Raw genomic sequence first — 19,698 nt, 5'->3', positions numbered from 1 at the left:
TTTTGTAACATTAACATTTAGAAACTATTTTTAAACTACCTATCGTACTTCTTCAGGAATAAGGACATTAATTACTCCCTGGGAGCTAGTTGAATTTTTAAAAATCCTTGGACAGTAAGAACTTGTCCTCTACTTCAACTTATGATTCAATGTTAGAATATTCTCATCTGAAACATCTAAATAACTGTTGGCCTATAGGTATAATAGTCAGAATGTGCAGTAGTTACAATAAGGTCTCACAAAGATGTGTGCATCCAAATCCTTAGAACCGATGAACAAGTCACCTTACAGAGAAAAGTGGGACTTTGTACATGTGGTTAGGAGCTTTCTGATTTGGAGATTCTGATGAATCTGCTTGGGTCCCAGTTTCATCACATGAACCCTCAAAGGTGTTATGCCCCTCTGGGTTTGGTCAGGCAAAAAACTGATTATGGAAGCATGAACAGAAAAAAATGACACTCGTGGTGGTGCTAGGAAAAAGGAAAATATGGACTAATAAATTAGGAATCCTCCAGAAAAGAGAAGGAATAAGAAAATGGATTGCTCTGCAACCCAAAGAAGAATAAAGGCTTTCTTGGGACTGTGACTTTAGTTCATTGGAATCCTCACCAGGTTTTCAAGAGACTGAGAATTTTGTGTTGTTCCAGTATAGTAGATTTGCTGTAAATTGTATCAATAAAAAATTATTGCAGAATGAATGAGCACAATACTTGGGCACATAAAATGAAGAGGAGTAGCTATAGCTGGATTTATTTTCATTAAAGTGAATTAATAAACCACAGGTGTGCCAGATACTTTTATTTCAAAGTGATAATGGAGACTCATTATAGTGATACACAACCGTTTCTTGTCACCATAGAAAAAGAAATGTGTTTTGAATGAAAGCAAAGTCCTCTTATGGTTGCCATGTGCGGTTTCAGAGGGAGGGGTGCTGTTGTTTACTTTGGTTTTGGTCAGCATGCTAAAGCAATGTTCCCTTAAAAAATGTGGGCACATGGCCTAGGGGTTAGCATTCGAAAGGAAATTCCTGTATCACAGCACAGCACTTGTCCATGGTTTGCCTTGCTTTGGACTAAATTCTCACATCCTGCATTGCCCAGCCAGTTTCATCCAGCTTCAGCATGGACCAATTCCGGTCTTAACACGTTTTAAGTACTTGAGGGATTTAGCTGAAAAAGGTCCTTAGGAGAAATTTTATACTACTGATTTCTCCTTCAGCTCCAGATATGTGGGCGCAAGAGGAAAGTGGATATCCTCGTGTTCCTGATGACCGTGTTCTCTAGGCATGCCTCTATTTATTCATCTATTGGTTTCCAGAACAGGTCCTCAAAGGTGGCAGGTTTAAACAAGCCAGCACATTTCTCCATTTGTTGATAAGCTGAACTTCATTCCTTTTAAATAGCTGGTTACTTTATAAAGATGATGGTGTTGCTTTGTTATCCTTTCCCCGGCCAGAATTTTCTCTTCTTTCCCAATTTGGGCTTGCTTTTCTGCATCTCTCAAAGCAGTCTTCACTGTTGAAGATAAATCCATCCACTCAGAGCTAAATGAACATTTTGCATATTTGCCTGCATGTGTGTGTTAACTAAACTCTACTTAGATTCTTTGTACTTATGTAGATTAGCCCATATTTCCTTTCTGTTCATGTAATATAGATCTCAAGATTTATACATTTAATATATATTTTTTAAGCAGCAAGAAACATATTTTCTTTTTTTATATCCAAACAGTTGCTCCCGATGATCCCAGCAGAAAAATAGATGGTGATACCATTATTTTTTCAAATGTTCAAGAAAGATTGAGTGCGGTTTATCAGTGCAATGCCTCTAATGAATACGGATATTTGCTAGCAAATGCATTCGTAAATGTGCTTGGTAAGTTCTCCTTATATTAAAGACGTGGAAAGTTAAATTAATGACTGCTATTGTTTTCTACTTGTTCATCGAAAATGCATTATGCCTTTGCTACCTGCAGTGCATAGTGTTTCAAGCTACAAAGAATATACAAGGGTAGGTAAGATACAAATCTTGCCTCAAGGGCCATTTTGGTCTGATCTTGCAGTTCCTTCATACAGGTTTTATATGGCAGATTCTTTGCTGTAGGAATAGGTTGTTCACTGGTTTGCATGAGCAATGAGTATGCCCACTCTTCCATTCTTACACACTTTTTAGTTACTGTTCTATTGCTGTGACAAAGCACCTTGACCAAGGCAACTTATAAAGTATAGCATTTATTTAATTTAAGGCTCTTAGTTCCAGAGGGTGGTAAACTCCATGGTTCTCATGGTGGGGATCATGGCAGCAGGCAAACAGGGATGGTAACTGAGAGCTTGCATTTTGAGATAACAACTACAAGAGAGAGAGAGAGTTAACTGGAATGGTGTGGGCTTTTGAAACCTCAAAGACAACCCCCAGTGAACACCTTCTTGAACAAGACCACACCTCCTAATCCTTCCCAAACAGTTCCACCAACTGCAAACCAAGCATTCAAACTTAAGAGTCTATGGAGCCATTCTCATTTAGCATCACAGAAATGGACAAGTTCAAAAATGCCACAGTTCCTCCATGAAAAACTAAATGGTTAATATAGTGCTCAGCTCTTATCCAAGTCACAGATATTCATTGTTTCATGTGTAAAAATACGCTCAAGGAGCTGTAAGGAACTACAATGTACTCAGGCATATTCTGGAATGGTTGGCTTATGTGAACACTACATCTCTCATACTGAGTAAAATTACCAAAAGCTACATTTTTAAATTTTATGGATGAATTATTCTTGTAGCAGAAACCATACTTGAATTTTTTCAGATACTGTGTTCCTTTTCCAAACAAAGCTAACATAAGAAAGCCAGGCAATATTTGGTGTTTTTCTTCATATATAAAGTGAGGGCCATTAGTCCCCAGAAGCTGAGCAGTTGAGGTAGTGGTGGATGCTGAGGAAGCAGCTTTAACATCTGAGTTTCCTCTCATGCTTTCTTTCTATGAATTCAACAGCTTCAGGTTTCATATTTCAGTAACATCGTACAAGTATGTGTTCCTTTGAGTCTGGCTTATTTCATTTCACACAGGGTCTTTCAGATCCATCAGTATCACAGATATGAGATATTTTAAAGGAATTTTTATTTATATTTATGTCTGTGAATCTGTGCGGGTGCCTGCTACATCTGTGTGGCAGTCTGAAGATGCCAGAAAGGGGCATCCGATCCCCTGCAGCTGGAGTTACAGCAGGTGTGAGGCCCTTGCCACGGGTTCTGGGAACTGAACTTATGGCCCCTGAAAGAACAGCAAGCGCTCTTAACTGCTGAGTCCTCTCGCCAGCCTCAGCTCCCCTTCTTTATAAGGCCGAAAGAGGGCATTTACATGTCTCTTGGAAAACAGGCATCCTAGCAGGTGTCAGTGATTCATAGTGAAGTTTGTGTTTCTCTTGATAATTAGTATAGTTACCATTTCTTTCACATTTCTATGTCCATTTGTATGTCCTCTTTTGAGAAATGTGTATTTGTATCTTTGCTCAGTTTAAAGACCAGTTTGCTTTCTGGGACTATTGAGCTCTTTGAGTTTCTTATCATTTTGTGTCTTCGTCTTACATCGGGCACATATGAGCAGCTATCTTCTCCCAGTCTATGTTTTGTTCTCCTCATTCTGTTGCTTCCTTGGTTTTAGTCCCCTCTCTTATCCGGAAACCGCACTTCCCGCTCTGCTCTTCCCTGCCCTCTTCATGTGTCCCAATCGTCCCCGCCCACTAGACTGATGATGGGTCAATCAGCCATGGCATAATTTCCTGGCAGAGACTGCTGTGGATAAAAGATTAAATAAATGCATTCTTTCACTGAAAGATTACCAGTGCCATAAGATACATATAAGTGAGTCCTTCATTAACCAGCATAAGAAACACAAATAACACAAATCAGTAATTGAGCAACACCTGGGTAGCGTGTTGAGCATGACGCAAGGGGGTGTTTCTTCTGTCTTGAGGGACTACTAGATGCCACAGATACAGAACGTATGGGAAAAGACATGCGGGTTGTAGTTTATCACAGACTTTCATGGTCTTAAAACAAGATGGGCAAGGACGCTGCAAACTTAAGATGTGTCTAGTATTTACTGTACCTTTCTAAAATGTTTTAGCTGAACCACCTCGAATTCTCACATCTGCAAACATCCTGTACCAGGTCATTGCAAACAGACCTGCTTTTTTAGACTGTGCCTTCTTTGGGTCTCCTCTGCCTGCCATTGAGTGGTAAGTAGTAGCTCTATTTCTTTTTTTTATTTATAATTCTAACTATGTCTGGTTTTAGTCAAAAAACAAACAGGAAAAATGCAATACATAATCCATCACATTACTAGTTAACTAAATTTATTTGCTATTTCTCAAATATTTATTAACTATCCACTCAGTGAGTATAATCAATACTTTCACATATGTAACAAGTATACTACCAGAATGCTCTATAAACTACAAAACTGTATGGAAATTATTTTTAATATTTAAGGCTGCCATATTTCACAATACCATGGACATTACCTGGAACTTCGTGAATAGTGTCTGAAGGACTGGTTACGGAGCATGCATGCTGTTGATAATAAAGTAGCATGGGATTGGGGATAGAGAGTTGGCTCAGAGGGTAGGAATACTTGTTGCTCTTGTAAAGGAGCTACATTTGGTTCCCAACACCAACTGGGTGGCTCTTAACTCTCTGTAACTCCAGTGCCAGGGGATTCTACACCCAGTTCTGACGTCCCTGGGCACCAGGCATGCATGTAGTACACATTTATATAGCTGAGCAAAATGCTCATTTACGTAAACTAACAAAATAAATCTAAAAGCGGCACGGAGCTGTAAGAGAGGTGGCATGGACTGAGAGAGGACTCGCCGCTTGGTGCTCCATTAGCCCCGCAGAGCTCCTGTGTCCTCCTCCCTCCTCTCTGTCCACCCACGTTCACAGACCAGTCCTGGTTGGAGTCCTTCAGCTGCTTACTTTAGAAGAGCTGGACAGGACAGGAGGAGGATGGGCAGCTGCTGAGAATGTGTAGATGACAGTTAGAGCAGGTTCGTATGGGCAGCTGCTGAGAATGTGTAGATAACAATTAGAGCAGGTTCGTATGGGCAGCTGCTGAGAATGTGTAGATAACAATTAGAGCAGGTTCGTATGGGCAGCTGCTGAGAATGTGTAGATGACAGTTAGAGCAGGTTCGTATGGGCAGCTGCTGAGAATGTGTAGATGACAGTTAGAGCAGGTTCGTATGGGCAGCTGCTGAGAATGTGTAGATAACAATTAGAGCAGGTTCGTATGGGCAGCTGCTGAGAATGTGTAGATAACAATTAGAGCAGGTTCGTATGGGCAGCTGCTGAGAATGTGTAGATGACAGTTAGAGCAGGTTCGTATGGGCAGCTGCTGAGAATGTGTAGATGACAGTTAGAGCAGGTTCGTATGGGCAGCTGCTGAGAATGTGTAGATGACAGTTAGAGCAGGTTCGTATGGATCATCCGCTACTGGGATGAGATTGTCAGCGGGTGAAGGATTAAAGAGAAGTGACTCCAGGCCCAACCTTAACTCAGAGAAGAGAAACATGAACACATAGACTTCCCAGTGAGGGTTCTGAGAGGGGCAACTCAGACCAACTTCGTCTGGTACTTTTCGTCTGCCTCTACTTCCCACATCACATACATGGTTTCCTTCCACTGCCTGGACATTTGCTAGTCGAACTTTCAGAGTATAATCCCGAGCCTTGAAATCAAAATGTCTTTCAAATTTGGTCTTACTAACGGGAGAAAAATACAATAACAAGATAATATTGCTTTCACCTGTTGTATCGTCTCTTTGAGGATAAAGTAGGTAATGTCTTTATTAAAATTAGGTATCTCATAAAAGTTGCAACTCATTTTGTTTTGATGTTCTAATTCTGCAGACTCTGCTTATTTTTGGATTCTCCTGTTTTGTGGGCTTTCCTTTCCTTTCTTCTGACATGTCAGAAGTGTGCTTCTGGAAAACCCTTCAGGTTTTGGACAACGTTTTTGATTTTATAACTTGAAAAGTGAAACCTCAACAGGTGTTTTCATCCCCACGTTACAAATAAGCAGAATCTAATCTCTGTAGTCTTTCCAAATGTCGCTGGCCTTGACACTTGCTGCAGCCACATTCTGTTGTGTTTTATTCTCACGCCTGTAACTTTTGTAATGAAGGTTTAAAGGAACCAAAGGAAGCGCTCTTCACGAGGACATTTATGTTTTACATGATAATGGAACATTAGAAATTCCTGTGGCCCAAAAGGATAGTACGGGGACGTATACATGCGTTGCAAGAAACAAATTAGGGATGGCAAAGAACGAAGTTCACTTGGAAATCAAAGGTAAGACAGAGTTGATGAGCATTTTTCAAGTGTTATATGACACAGAGCAAATTCTCCAGGTTTGCCAAAATGGATAACCGAAACTTTGAATTTTAGATCCAACCAGGATCATTAAGCAACCCGAACATGCAGTCGTGCAGAGGGGGAGCCGAGTGTCCTTTGATTGCAAACTGAAACACGACCCTACCTTAGTCCCCACGGTCATGTGGCTGAAGGACCATGGAGAGCTGCCCAATGAGGAAAGGTATTTATCTCAAGAGGCTCCCTTCCCTCTTCCTTCTCTCTGGAGACTGTTCTTGTGTCAAAAGGCTACTGACACCATGCTTTCAGTGTCTGAAGTCGGCTGTCTGCGAAATTATGAGATCAGCATTTTCCTCTTACCGTAAATGCTTAGAACTGAAAGGGCATTGAGCATTTGAAAGAAGAGCCTGAGAATGTGGGTCTTTGTGTGTTGATCTCCTGTGAAATTGGGATGGAAAATGCCCTCCCGATTTTGGACAACAACCGTGATTGCATAATTTGAATGGTGAAGTCTCAGCAGATGTTTTCATGGGCACTCCACAAATACGCTGATATCTGAGCTCCAGAATCAGGAATGCGCATGACCCTGCCAGTGTTTTAAAGACTACTAGTTTTGAATTTGGATATTGAATTACTTTTTCTTTTTTAAGCTAGCACCTGCAGAAGGAAAAGAAAATCAAAATCAAGTAAACCATTTAACGGGGTGCATTCAGTCCTGTAGCTTGGAATAGAAGGAAGATCATGGCGTTTTTCCACCTGAGGCCCTCGGTTTGATGAGCTAGAGAATTCAGCTGTGTGCATGGATTTTAGCCATTAGAGTGGACACAAGTGATACCCAGTGCTAGCAATGCTTTGTTCTGATGGAGATGGTTTCTGTGGTTTAATTGCTCCGACCTAAACCTGGGGTGACCAAACGGTACCCTATTGCTTGCTAATGACCCCACTATAACTTCCTGGCCTTTCTTTTCATGTGCCCAAAGTACAAGTTTCCACCTGGTCAATTTTCTATGTGAAATCTAGGTTGTAGAGAGAAGAGAACGTGAAGAAATGACCCTCGGTTAGATCAGCTGAAGTTTGACTGAGAATTACTTAATAGACAGATTATGCAGCCTCTTTGGAACCAAACATTAGTGCTGCATGCATGATGCAAGCAACTTCTAGAATCTCTTAGTGAAGATTGCTGATCTCGTGACAAGAAAGACCCCGATGCTTTTCACTTAGTTTCTGTAATGAGCCTTTATACGTGGGGTAAACAGGAACAGCACACTTCTGCCACAAATAGTAACTTTATAAAAACTCTGCACTCTGATGGAAATTGAGCGGAACGAAATAACCACAGAAGCCTGACTGAAGCACTCTGGTTGGGGAGAACATGGAGCCACCCATCACACCTCAGGACGCAAGCAGTAACTTTGATCAATTAAAAAAATTATTTGGCATACAGCAATTGCACATATTTATGGTATACCATATGATTTTGTTCCGACCCCAGGAGGGCTGCTCCATCAGCCTGATGAACCCTGTGAGATTAATATCTGTCCTAGCCCAAATGTTTTCCAGGGTTTATTACTAACGTGCTATGTAGGGGCACACTCTAATTGATGAAGTGTTTATCTTTCTCTTTTTTCAAGTTCTCAGAGACTCTTGCCCGCCGGGAAGGCTGTCGTCAGTCAGCTGTGTCTCTGTGTCACACCAACTGCTGTATGTGTGTTCCATTTACAGATTCTCCATAGACAAGGATCATCTGGTGGTAACTGATGTCAGTGACGATGATGGCGGGACCTACACGTGTACGGCCAACACGACGCTGGACAGCGTTTCTGCCAGCGCTGTGCTCAGGGTTGTCGGTAAGAGCAAAACCAAACACAGTCAGGTCATCTGTATTAGGAGTAGAAGAAAGTTCTATGTGTTGAATATTTGTTTGCTGTTGTTTCAGAGCTGCAAGGGGAGGGGTGTTTTAGGAGGCAATTTCCATATAAATATGCTCTCTGACAAAATGGGGGATGTTCATATAAGTGACATTTTTTTTTAAAGAAAATTACGGAAGTAACCTCTAATATAGAATTGGGGGGGTTATTCCTAAATTGTCACCGTCCTTCTGTCAGTGCACACCTCACATTAAGCTAAGTAGAGAGTTTAATTAAAAGAAAATAGTGGGTTGCTTTTGTCTTCTTCTGTGTTTCCATCACTAATTTTGATTAAAATCCTTTATATTAATGTCCTTTCTAGCTCCTACTCCAACTCCTGCCCCCATTTACGGTAAACTAATGATTCTTCTTTTTCTGTCTTCTGTTAAATTATTTCACATTTGTGAACATCGCTTTCTCTTCTCTGTCCCATCATTATATTTCTTTAAGGAAAATAACTATCATGGGCTTCATTTGCCGTAGTCAATTATTTCTTAAAACCTTATAGTGTATCTTAAGGTTAGACTATTTTGCTCACTGTATTTCTCAGTGACTTCTGTCCCAACAGCTGTCGAGACATGCAATGTGTCTGTGCATTCCGAGAGCTCCCTACCCTAAAAACAGCCCTTAGCTACCTCCAGATCCATTTCCCATCTAGCCTCAGGATGCTGAAACATCTTCAGAGAAAAGCCTCTGAACAGCGCATGCCACTTGCCCGCATTTGTCTCTCATCCTTGATTGTTCTGGTTCCCTTGTGTTATCCGAAATAAAGCTTTGATGTCATTTCTGCCTGTGCTCCTTTCTGAGCGTGCCGAGGACCCTTGCACTGCCTCAGTGGATTTGGCAAACAATGATTTTTGTACCTCTTGAAAAAGCGAGCCAGCAGAGCTCCCCGATGGGTTGGCTTGGGTGTGCAGTGTTCTCGGCAACCTCAGCTGCGCCTCTTTCCTTTCCATTGCATGCTCGCTGACCAGTAAGTGTGACGCGTCTCTAAGGCGTCCCTCTGTGCATAGCATCATGAAGAAAGAAGAAAACTTCCTTTGAAAAAGACAGTGAACCATTTGCATGTGTTTGCTCCACAGATGTACCGAATCCTCCCTTTGATTTAGAGTTGACCAATCAACTTGACGACAGCGTTCAGCTGACGTGGACCCCAGGCGATGACAACAATAGCCCCATTACAAGTATGTGGTGTTTTTGCTTTATAGTTGGTAAACCTAATGGCCATTCCTGAAGCCATATCCAGAACAAGTTTAGGATATACTGTTGTAATTCCTTCCAAATGCATTTACTGGCAGTCTCTTCATTACTGCTGTTAGAACCAAAGTATGATGCTCTTCATCGATGGAGTTGTTTCTGGCACAGTTAATTAACTCCTGGAAATGTTAGTTAAGAAAACACACTATCATTTGTGTTTAAGACTGTGAAGAATCAGCTTCTATGTCTGCCACTGCCCAAGTTAGAATTACAGCTGCTTCAATGGAACACCATGACCAAAAACAACTTGGAGAGAAAATGATTTATTTGTCTTATATTTCCACATCACTATCATCATTGGAGGAACTCAAACAAGGCAGGAACCTGGAGGCAGGAACTGACACAGAGGCCATGGAAGGATGCTTCTTGTTGGCTTGCTCCTCCATGGCTTGTTCGGCTTGCTTTCTTATAGAACGCAGAATCACCAACCCAGGGATGGCATCGTCCACAATGGGCTGAGCCCTCCACATCAATCACTAATTAAGAAAATTCCCTACAGGCCTGCCTACAGCCTGTTGTCATAGAGGCATTTTCTCAATGAGGCTCCCTCCTTCCTGATGACTTTGGCTTGTGTCAAGTTGACATAAAACTACCCAGCACAGAGTCAGTAGAGAGATGCATCTTGTTAGTCATTCATTTAGTCCTCTGCTTCTAGGAGGTGCTGAGAGACCAGTCTAGACACTGGGAAACAGATCTTGGTGCTCTATTACAGACCTAAATGGAAAGGAGAAAAATAAAGCTGGGTTAAAAGGAAAAAGAGGAGAAACAGAAAGGAACATTATAAAGGGAACAAACGGTGAGAGACTGGAAAGAAAAAAAAATCCCAATACAGAGAACATTTGAAAATAAACTTAGCTGATTTCAAGGGGATTAAATAAAATTTAATACAGTGGAGTGGCAATAGTTCGAAGGAAAAAGAAGAGGCATAAGGGATGGAAAGGAAAACTAGGAAGGATGCAGCTCAGTAGCAGCTTCCTGCTCGGTCATGGGATGCTGCAGACAGGTTAGGCACAAGCCCACAGGGGGGCGGTAAGGAGCTTGTGGCCACCTCTCACTTGTTCCTTGGGCTTAGGCTGGCACTGAGCCTCAGGAGATGAGTGCTCACTGTCAGCCCCACTCATTTCGCTTCAGTAGCTTTGCCGTCTGTGGACCGCACAGGTTCTTCCCACCCACCCAAGACTTCTTGTAGCCCCAGCATGGCTAATATTTTAGCAGGGTAGGGAGTGCCTCACAACTGTATTTTGAGGTGGGGAAGGAAGCACAGCATTGAGATATATTCAAAAATAGTTGGCAGAAGCATGGCATTATCGCAATAAGACATAGCAACATCATGCAGAAAATGTTACGTTCCTCAAGCCAATTTCATGCAGGGTGTGATATGCCTAAATACCTTGTTTTTCACAAAGGTAAAATCATGGTACACCACAGCATTCTAGCAGAACAGACGTTACCCTCTAAAACGTGTCTTCTTCCCACTCATGTCTGTAAGCTCCTCAGGCCACACCACTCTTAACGAGTGTGCACCTTCTAACAGGAAATCCATGTCCATCCAAGTGCGGTTTATCCAGCAGGTCTTTATACTGTTAAACAGGTGTAGCATTCGATGTGTGCTCTTCACTCTCCTGCTCAGTTCCGTGTCATGGTACACTTAGATACATCCATTCCCACACATACAGAACATCCTCATTTATAACAGGTACAGAGTGTTCCACAGTGTCTGTATGGACCATTTTTGGCTACATATGCCCTGCTGGAAAGCATTTAGCTTGTTTGTAAAATAGGTTGCTTCCACTGCAAATCATGCAGCAATGTGGATTCTTTTGTGTGTGTCTTTACACCACATGGGTAAGCACATTTGTTCAAAATCAGTTATGGGGAGTACAATTCCTCGAAGACTGTGTATGTTTAAAATTGTTTAGATACTCTCAATCGTCCTGTATATAAGTGTATAAATTTACACTTCTCAGGAGGGCTGAGAGTGTGTCACAAAGCAATGTATGTTAAACATTAGATTGTTGTCAACCTTCCTAGTGAAGAATAGCTCCTTAACTGTGTTTTCTGTAGTTACTCCTTTCTACAGTAATCCATATATTTAAATTTCCCATTAGAATATACGAATCAGGTCTAAACAGTTTTAACTAAGCTGCATTCTGCATGATAGGTGGGAGATGCCAAAAGTTGCACATCCTTAAGTATTGAACTCACAATATCCTAACAGGATTTTTCTTGAAAAAAATTACTTGTGTCTGGCTACTCTTGCTTGCCACGAGTTATCTCTGGCAACCTGTCCTTAAGTTGACTGAATTCACTGTCTTGGGTTTGTGGTGTGTGCTGTGTGATGGCCAGAATTCATCATTGAATATGAAGATGCAATGCATGAAGCAGGGGTATGGCACCACCAGGCGGAAGTTTCTGGAACACAGACCACAGCACAGCTGAAGCTGTCTCCATACGTGAACTACTCCTTCCGAGTCATGGCGGAGAACAACATTGGAAGGAGTTTGCCCAGCGAGGCATCGGAGCAGTACCTGACCAAGGCTGCCGGTAAGGCTGCAACTCAGGGACCTGACATAAAACAGAAGGGTTTCCCACTCCTTCCAGAGAGCCAAAGCTTACTCGTGTGTGATGGCTTTGTTTCTAGAACCAGATCAAAATCCCACAGCTGTGGAAGGACTAGGAACAGAGCCCGACAATTTGGTCATTACATGGAAGGTGAGCCATGAAGCCTTTCCTTTTCTCAATCTTTTCCAATTTTTTTATTTTTTTATTTTGGTTTTTCAAGATAGGGTTTCTATGTGTAATAGTCCTAGCTGTCCTGGAACTAGCTCTTGTAGGCCAGACTGGCCTCAAACTCGCTCACAGAGATCTGCCTGCGTCTACCTTCCAAGTGCTGAGACTAAAAGTTCGCACCACCTTTGCTTGGCTTTGCTTCTATCTTTTAGAGTCTGAGCAGAATGAGTTGTTTTAGAATAATACCTGTATTTGTATTCCTTTTCACCCAGTGTAGAAAAAAACATTTATCTTTATTTAGGAGGCTGTGTTGTATAGTAATTTAAAAGTTCTATCTTTGGGGCCAAAATGGAGAATTGAACATCCCAGCTTTGGTAATTGTAGCCAGCTGTCAGGTATCTATCAGTCATCTGCACAATGAGAACTTAATACAGCTATATAAGACTGAAGGATCTGATGTTTATGAAGCACATATTAAAATGCCTCACACAAGTATGTGCTATTGTCATCAGAGAGGCCATTTGGAAGACACGCATCAAACTCTTCCCAGGAGTCAAATTATTATAATTATTCTTATTTACCTTATCTATGTGCCCTGGATCTGAAAAATCAATAATTAGAATGAAATTATTTGTGTAATATCAAAACCTAGCTTGTATCTAAGCATGTACATGCATATATGCATATATGATAGACTAGACAGACCCAAATTTTTAATGGAGAAACAGTTCATAAGTTTTCGTCTCCAAGTGGACAATGATGCGCAATGACACAAAGAGGAATATATAAAATAAATCTAGATAACTAAAATGTTGTAAGACTCACCCATACTTACTTATGGAGTCAGTCTTGGGAGCTCTATGTGTTATTTACCACTTTGGGATTGCCTTTCACAACCTTGGTTCTCAACAAACTTTAGATTTCATCCCAAGTGAACACAGAGAAGAGGACCCTGAAGACGTGGGTATTTAATAGCTTGCATCTTCATGTTTCAGCATTCATTTCCTTTGCTCCGGGAATTGGGTTTGCTGTTCCTGTAGAAGGCTGTCCAGTCATTCTATTTGACGTTTTCTCCATAGCCCTTGAACGGTTTTGAATCGAATGGGCCCGGCCTCCAGTACAAAGTGAGCTGGCGTCAGAAAGATGGTGATGACGAGTGGACCTCTGTGGTGGTGGCCAACGTATCCAAATACATTGTCTCTGGCACGCCAACCTTTGTGCCATACCTGATCAAAGTTCAATCCCTGAATGACGTGGGGTTTGCTCCAGAGCCAGCTGTAGTCATGGGCCATTCTGGAGAAGATCGTAAGTGTCCCCCGCTCTTTCCATTCTACACTTGCCAGAGGGACAGACCTACCCAGGTGCAAACAGGTTATTCCAGAGGCCCCTAGGCTAGCAAAGAAAAAGAAGTAGCAATCATTTGGTTAATTTCTCCGCCTTGGTACAGCCTACTCTGCGATAGCAATTCAGGGCTAGGGTGATGGCTTCGTGATAGAGCTCTTTCCTTATGTATGGAAGGATCTGGATTCCAAACCCGGAACACCCAGAACCTCTGGATGAGGGGACTAGAAGTTCACAACGTTAAAAAAAGCTGCTTTCATGGAGTCAGATAAATGAATTTTAAAAATGTCTACTTTTAACCATCACCAATCCATAGTATAGGCCTCTATAGCATAGTGTGGAGTGTGTTTCAAGCCAAAGTTATTGAATATTGTGACATTTTTTGCACAAAATAAGAAATAACAGCTTTAGGCGCCACCACCCCCCTCTCTGGTCTTGTTCCTAGTTCCAATGGTGGCTCCTGGGAATGTGCGGGTCAATGTGGTGAACAGTACCTTGGCAGAGGTACATTGGGACCCAGTACCTCTGAAGAGTATTCGAGGACACTTACAAGGCTACCGGGTAGGTGAAGGGAAACACTGTGTTCTTTACTCAGTAACAGGGCCATGGTGGGGGCCGCTTGTCATGAACATCATTTCAGGCTGAAATTATGTGGCTCTTCTGTTCATGACTTGGGAACTCACGAGTGACTTTGCTCGCTGTTTCCAGCCATACCTAAAGAACGCAGCTAGAGTTGACTAGAAATCTCATTTATCCAGGGTGAGAAAGTGATGTTTTATCTGTCTCTCACAGTTTTCCCACATTTTTTGGAATGTTCTACGAACTGAATAATTCATGTGAAATAAGCCAGAATAGTTTTTAAAGAATTAGCAAATTGTACTTAGTTTTACAATTATATAGACAGTAGTAATAAATCTGCCTTCAGATCTCTGATCTGATTCTAGGAGGTCAGAGAACAAATTTATTGGTGCTGGCTATATTATTGGACAAATTATACTTTAAGACTCTGTGGTCCATAGCTGAGTCATTCTTATGAACGTTAATTATCTTAGTTTTCAAAAACACAGAAAGACCAGTCCTAGCGATTTTTTTTCATACAGCCAAAGAACCTGATATACACTATATCACTACTTTGATTTGACACTGGCACCTAGAGGATATTTTTTATACTGTACTGTATTCTTTTATTCTTAATAATGACCAGATTTGGCATATATTGATTTATCTTGTAAAATGCCTTTAAATTTTCAAGAATCCTTCAAGAAAATGTAATATGCAAGAGTTATTGCCTTTTGACCAAAATTATGCAACCCTTCGTTCATCCCTCCGAAACCTGTGCCTGCAATTTATCAGTACTTTTAATTAGATGGTAGTGTGGCTTAATGGACTAACCCAAGACTTATAGTATTGGGTTATTATGGCTTTGGAAAAATCCATCAGTAACCCATAAGCTCAACGGTACCACAAAAAGATAATAAAAGCCTCACTAGGGTGAGGATTAAATGTGTTAAACATGTATAACTCTGCATGAGTGTAACAACAATGGACAGTAAAACTTACACAGGTAAAATACTTAATTCTTCCTTATGCTCACTTTTCTCATTTCTGAAAGCACCAGGTGTCTGGTTTCATTCATTTCATTTATATTCCTCCAACAAAATGGTAAAGCGCAGCTTTACCGTGTGGACTTTAAGTCTCCTCATTATCTGTGGGCGTCTGTCCTTCGTGTCTAAGAACCAGTCTCCACCAGTTTTACGAGTATGCATGTAGAATGAACCAAGCAGAAGTTCAACTTTTTAAAAAGAAAATTGTGCACACGTGTGTACACATGTACGCGCGCTTCCCTCGAGCACATGGGATGAGTGAGGGGGGAACTGCACATGCAGCAGTGCACGTGTGGAGGTCAGAGGGCAACTCTGGTACTAGTTACCTCCTCCCTCCTTTCTGCGGGTTCCAGGGATCTAACTCTGGTTGACAGGCTCTCACATGGCCGGGACCTTTACTGGCTGGGCTCCCTTCCCAGCCCCGGGGCTCCGGTTTTGTGAACGTGAGGCATCATACTGGTTTTCTGTGAGTCCCTGACGCTGGTTCTCACCACTTCAGATCTACTACTGGAAGGTTCAGAGCTCGTCCAAAAGAAACAGACGCCACATTGAGAAGAAGATCCTCACCTTCCAGGGCAGCAAGACTCACGGCATGCTGCCAGGGCTGCAACCGTACAGCCACTATTTTCTCAATGTCCGAGTGGTCAATGGGAAAGGGGAGGGTCCAGCCAGCAGCGACAGAGGCTTCCATACTCCAGAGGGAGGTAAGGAATGGCTGTGTCTCTGAAATCAAGGAGCATGCGGCATATTGCAGAAGGTTTTGTACTACAAAAGGCCCACCATTGAGAAAATAGCTATATGCATGATAATAAATAGTCACAGCACACAAAAAGATGACAAAATGTCACCCACGTGTAACTGCTGGTCACACAGAGCTGCAGAATTCAGAGTGCTGTCCCCATAAACTGCCTTCTTTCCCTTAGGTTTCCTCTTCATTTAGGCTGTGTGAAACATTGTTAGTGTGTTTGAGTCATCAGCGTTCTGTGCTGAGACACATTCTGTAACTTCTCGAAGCTTTGGTAGCTCCCTCTGGAAGTGTCTGTGCTGAAAGGAAGATGTCAGAAAATCCCCCAAAGGGAAGATATTTCTGTGAGTTGAAGTTGGCTCACATGCTTTCATGATTTCTTATAAAGCTGTCCTGAGTTACAAGGGTAGACGTCTTGAATCATCAGGCTTGGTGGTGCCTGCAGTCGGCGCTCAAGGTGCTGAGGCAGAAGGCTCTTTGCACTGTAACCTCTCATCAGTGAGACCCAAGGCTGGTCCTTTGGATGGCACAAGGGGGCATAGAAAAGATAAATGGGATTAAAGACTGAAGGCGCGGGGAGGATGTTTTTTTTTTTTTTCTGAAGTCACAAAGGTATTAAAAAGTATAGCTCCTATCAAATATGAGATGTGCTGCCAGGGTGAGAAAAGAGATATGGTAACGGGAGAGGACCCACATCGTGCATGATCTCGGATGCCATGGGTGCTAATCTGTGAGCCAGAAGCTCATAGCCTACAGACTGTGGTAGTCCCTTCAGGGTCTTCTGAGACATTTGAGCAATACCACCAACCTCCTGAAACAACACTGAGCAGCATGTCAACATATTTTTCTAGAGAGAAGAGACCTGTGATCTCCTAAGGTTAAGAATCAATGAGGCTGAAGCTTAGAAGCCCATCAGGAATGATTGCAGGCCCAGACAAAGCATGGGAATAGGGGAGAAGCAGAGAGGATTAGGGAATGGATATAGTTGAGAAAAGAGAGAGTTGCCACGATTTAGCATCCCAGGAGATGGCAAAAACTTCAAATTGACTCTCCAGTTTCCGGCTAGCGTGAAGGAGGGATAGCGGTGTCATTAAGGGTTTCTAGGGACTATGGTAGGAAGGCAACATCCTAATGGAGATCATCTCCAGCCTCTTAAAGATGGGAGTGGAGGACTAGGCCTGTTTCCTCTGATAATTTGCCAGCCTCTGCCAGGAGACTGAAAGCCCTTAAGACTTCCCCATGCTGGGGTAGGGGATGAGCTGACATATGGGGCTCTTGTATTTTTTACCTTTAGATCTTGGGAAGCTCTGAGTCCTTGGGATAAGCATGGCTCAGCACTTGGGCAACCTGGCCTGGGCCCAAAGCCCATCAGGCAGGGTTCTGGGACTATGTGGAGACACCTGGTTTGTTGAGGGAGATAGTTTTTAATGGACCAGGACTCAGCTGCTTCCTCTCAAAGGCCCGCATGGATGGTCTCCCTTGGCAACCGGCTCACTTTTACAAATGGACTTGTTTACTTGTTTTAAAATAGATCATTCGAGTCCCTATAAAGACAGTCATTATGTATTTTAAGAAGATAATTTTAATGAATTTAAATGGAAGTGGCTTTTAAAAAAAGATAGAAGAAAAGAAATACATCACAAGTACACAGATTTGAGTCAAAGTATTTTCAGCTGGATCCAAAAATAACCCCAAAACCCTATCTTGTAGATAGGACAGGAGTGTTCACTTTGGAATGTCTGTGAAACATTGTGCTGACTGTCCATTCTCATTAAAAGTGCCCAGTGCTCCCTCCTCTCTGAAAATTGTCAATCCTACCCTGGACTCTCTCACTTTGGAATGGGACCCACCAAGTCACCCCAATGGCATCCTGACTGAGTACACCTTAAAATACCAGCCAAGTAAGTCAAGCCTGTTGTAAACTGCAAGTTGTTTCTTTCCCTGTGTGTACAGACCGCCACATATTGTTCCGCAGAGAGCGTCAGAGTATACCTGTGTAGAAAGGTAACATGTATGCTGTTGAAATTAAGATCTCACTAGGATAAGACAGATTGCTAAGTGTAGAACTGAAGGGAGGGTCCCGTCATCCGGTTAGAACATGGAGGAAGTTCCTTGGTCACAAGATGCCAAGAGAAGTGTTTGGAGTTATTAAAAAGATAGAAGTCCATCAGCAAAGACAGAGTTAAAACCGGTATCTTAATCCAACTGTAGAAGTCCCCTAGTTTGTAAGCCAATAGAAAAAATTTCCTATTATACTCTAGGTTACATTTTTTCACTTAGCTATTAGTATGTTATCCAAAGCAAGAAAAGGAGTGTAAAAGGCTTGTCAACTGGAAATGCCCTATTTTCTCTTCTGAAATAATGATTTACGATAGTATTCCTAGGAAAACTAACAGGGGATGTGCTTGTTTGTCACTTTTCATTGGCAGTTAACAGCACACATGAACTCGGCCCCCTGGTAGACTTAAAAATTCCTGCCAACAAGACACGCTGGACTTTAAAAAATTTAAATTTCAGCACTCGGTACAAGTTTTATTTCTATGCACAAACATCAGTAGGATCAGGCAGTCAGATTACAGAGGAAGCAATAACGACTGTGGACGAAGGTAAGATGGGTATGTATAAAATCTATATAATTATAAAAGTCAGGGAATTAAAAAGCATTGTGAATTTATTCCTTCTCTTTTTCTTGTGCCATAGACATAGATGGATAACTTACCTAATAACATATTTATTTGTAATTTCCCATCCCAATGTATGGGGGAAATCAGTTATTTGGTTCAGCTATTTGGTTATTTCCTTTTCAAGCCTGTATGAAACTTCCAATTTACGTTAACATATTGGTGCAGAGGGCTGAAGTGGTGGCTTGGTGGTTAAGAGCACTTACTGCTCTTGCAGAGGACCCAGGTTTGGTTCCTACTTCCCACATGGCAGCTCACAAGTGCCTTTCACACCAGTTCCAGATCTAATGTTCTCTTCTAGCTTCCACAGGTACCTGGCTTATGTGCAGATAGTGCACATGGCTCATGCAAATAGACACACATACGAGGAAATAAATACACCTTTTAAAAATATTGAAGCAGGAATAAGAAATAAAAATATAATAACAATTCATTACACTTGAGTACTAAGTTCATTGTAACTTTTTTTGCCTATACATACATATATGCTTATACATAATTTTGGTTCTAGTTCTGATTCACTGGAAATAATTTGCGTATGTACATATTGATTAAAAATTTCTAGCAAGAAATGTAAGACAAATAAGTAGTGTACTTATTTTATGCTTAACAAAGAAATGGATTCTGGTATGTCATCTGTAGAGAAAGCCAAAAAATTCCCATTAAATTGAATATTTTCAGAAGTGATTCATAATGTTTTAATTTAATTAAAAGGATCAAGAATAGTATAACGTGAGGCTAAAGAGGTAGCCCAGTGGTTAGGAGCACTTTTTGTCTTACAGAGGTTCAGTTCCCAGCACTCACATGAGAGCTCACAACCATCAGTAAATCCCGTTCTCCTGCCCTCTTCTGGCTTGGGTTGGAGCCAGGCTTGCAGGAAGTGCTCACACATATGCAAGCAAAGCATCCACACATGTAAAATAAAATAAATCCTAAAAATATTTAAGTATTATAAAATTTTCTGGTTTTGCATGTCTCTAAACTGTGAAGTTGCTTAAGGACTGTATCATCTCATTGGGTATCCTCTATAGCTTCTATATAGCATATGAAATTAAAATTTCT

At 41.6% G+C, this 19,698-nt stretch overlaps 1 protein-coding gene across 34 annotated transcripts in view; it reads left to right on the top strand.

Moving 5' to 3' along the window:
- The window catches only part of Nrcam (neuronal cell adhesion molecule), a 70,638-nt gene that overhangs the window by 25,018 nt on the left and 25,922 nt on the right, over positions 1-19,698 (top strand). For 17 of the 34 annotated variants that reach the window (XM_038336188.1, XM_038336176.1, XM_038336199.1 and 14 more), the window contains 14 exons: positions 1,731-1,874; positions 4,128-4,239; positions 6,184-6,350; positions 6,447-6,594; positions 8,094-8,218; positions 8,601-8,630; positions 9,361-9,462; positions 11,882-12,079; positions 12,177-12,247; positions 13,345-13,570; positions 14,052-14,167; positions 15,710-15,914; positions 17,734-17,856; positions 18,385-18,561. In XM_038336188.1, the coding sequence (XP_038192116.1) occupies positions 1,731-1,874; positions 4,128-4,239; positions 6,184-6,350; positions 6,447-6,594; positions 8,094-8,218; positions 8,601-8,630; positions 9,361-9,462; positions 11,882-12,079; positions 12,177-12,247; positions 13,345-13,570; positions 14,052-14,167; positions 15,710-15,914; positions 17,734-17,856; positions 18,385-18,561 (1,944 nt within the window). Of the gene's footprint in view, positions 1-1,730; positions 1,875-4,127; positions 4,240-6,183; positions 6,351-6,446; positions 6,595-8,093; positions 8,219-8,600; positions 8,631-9,360; positions 9,463-11,881; positions 12,080-12,176; positions 12,248-13,344; positions 13,571-14,051; positions 14,168-15,709; positions 15,915-17,733; positions 17,857-18,384; positions 18,571-19,698 lie in introns of all 34 variants that reach the window. The other 17 variants (XM_038336198.1, XM_038336196.1, XM_038336180.1 and 14 more) reach the window with 5 other exon arrangements.

This window comes from Arvicola amphibius, chromosome 7 (genome assembly GCF_903992535.2).
Source record: "Arvicola amphibius chromosome 7, mArvAmp1.2, whole genome shotgun sequence".
Taxonomy (NCBI): Eukaryota; Metazoa; Chordata; class Mammalia; order Rodentia; family Cricetidae; genus Arvicola; species Arvicola amphibius.
The sequence above is the reverse complement of the archived record's forward strand: the minus strand, read 5'-3'. Positions and strand labels throughout refer to the sequence as shown.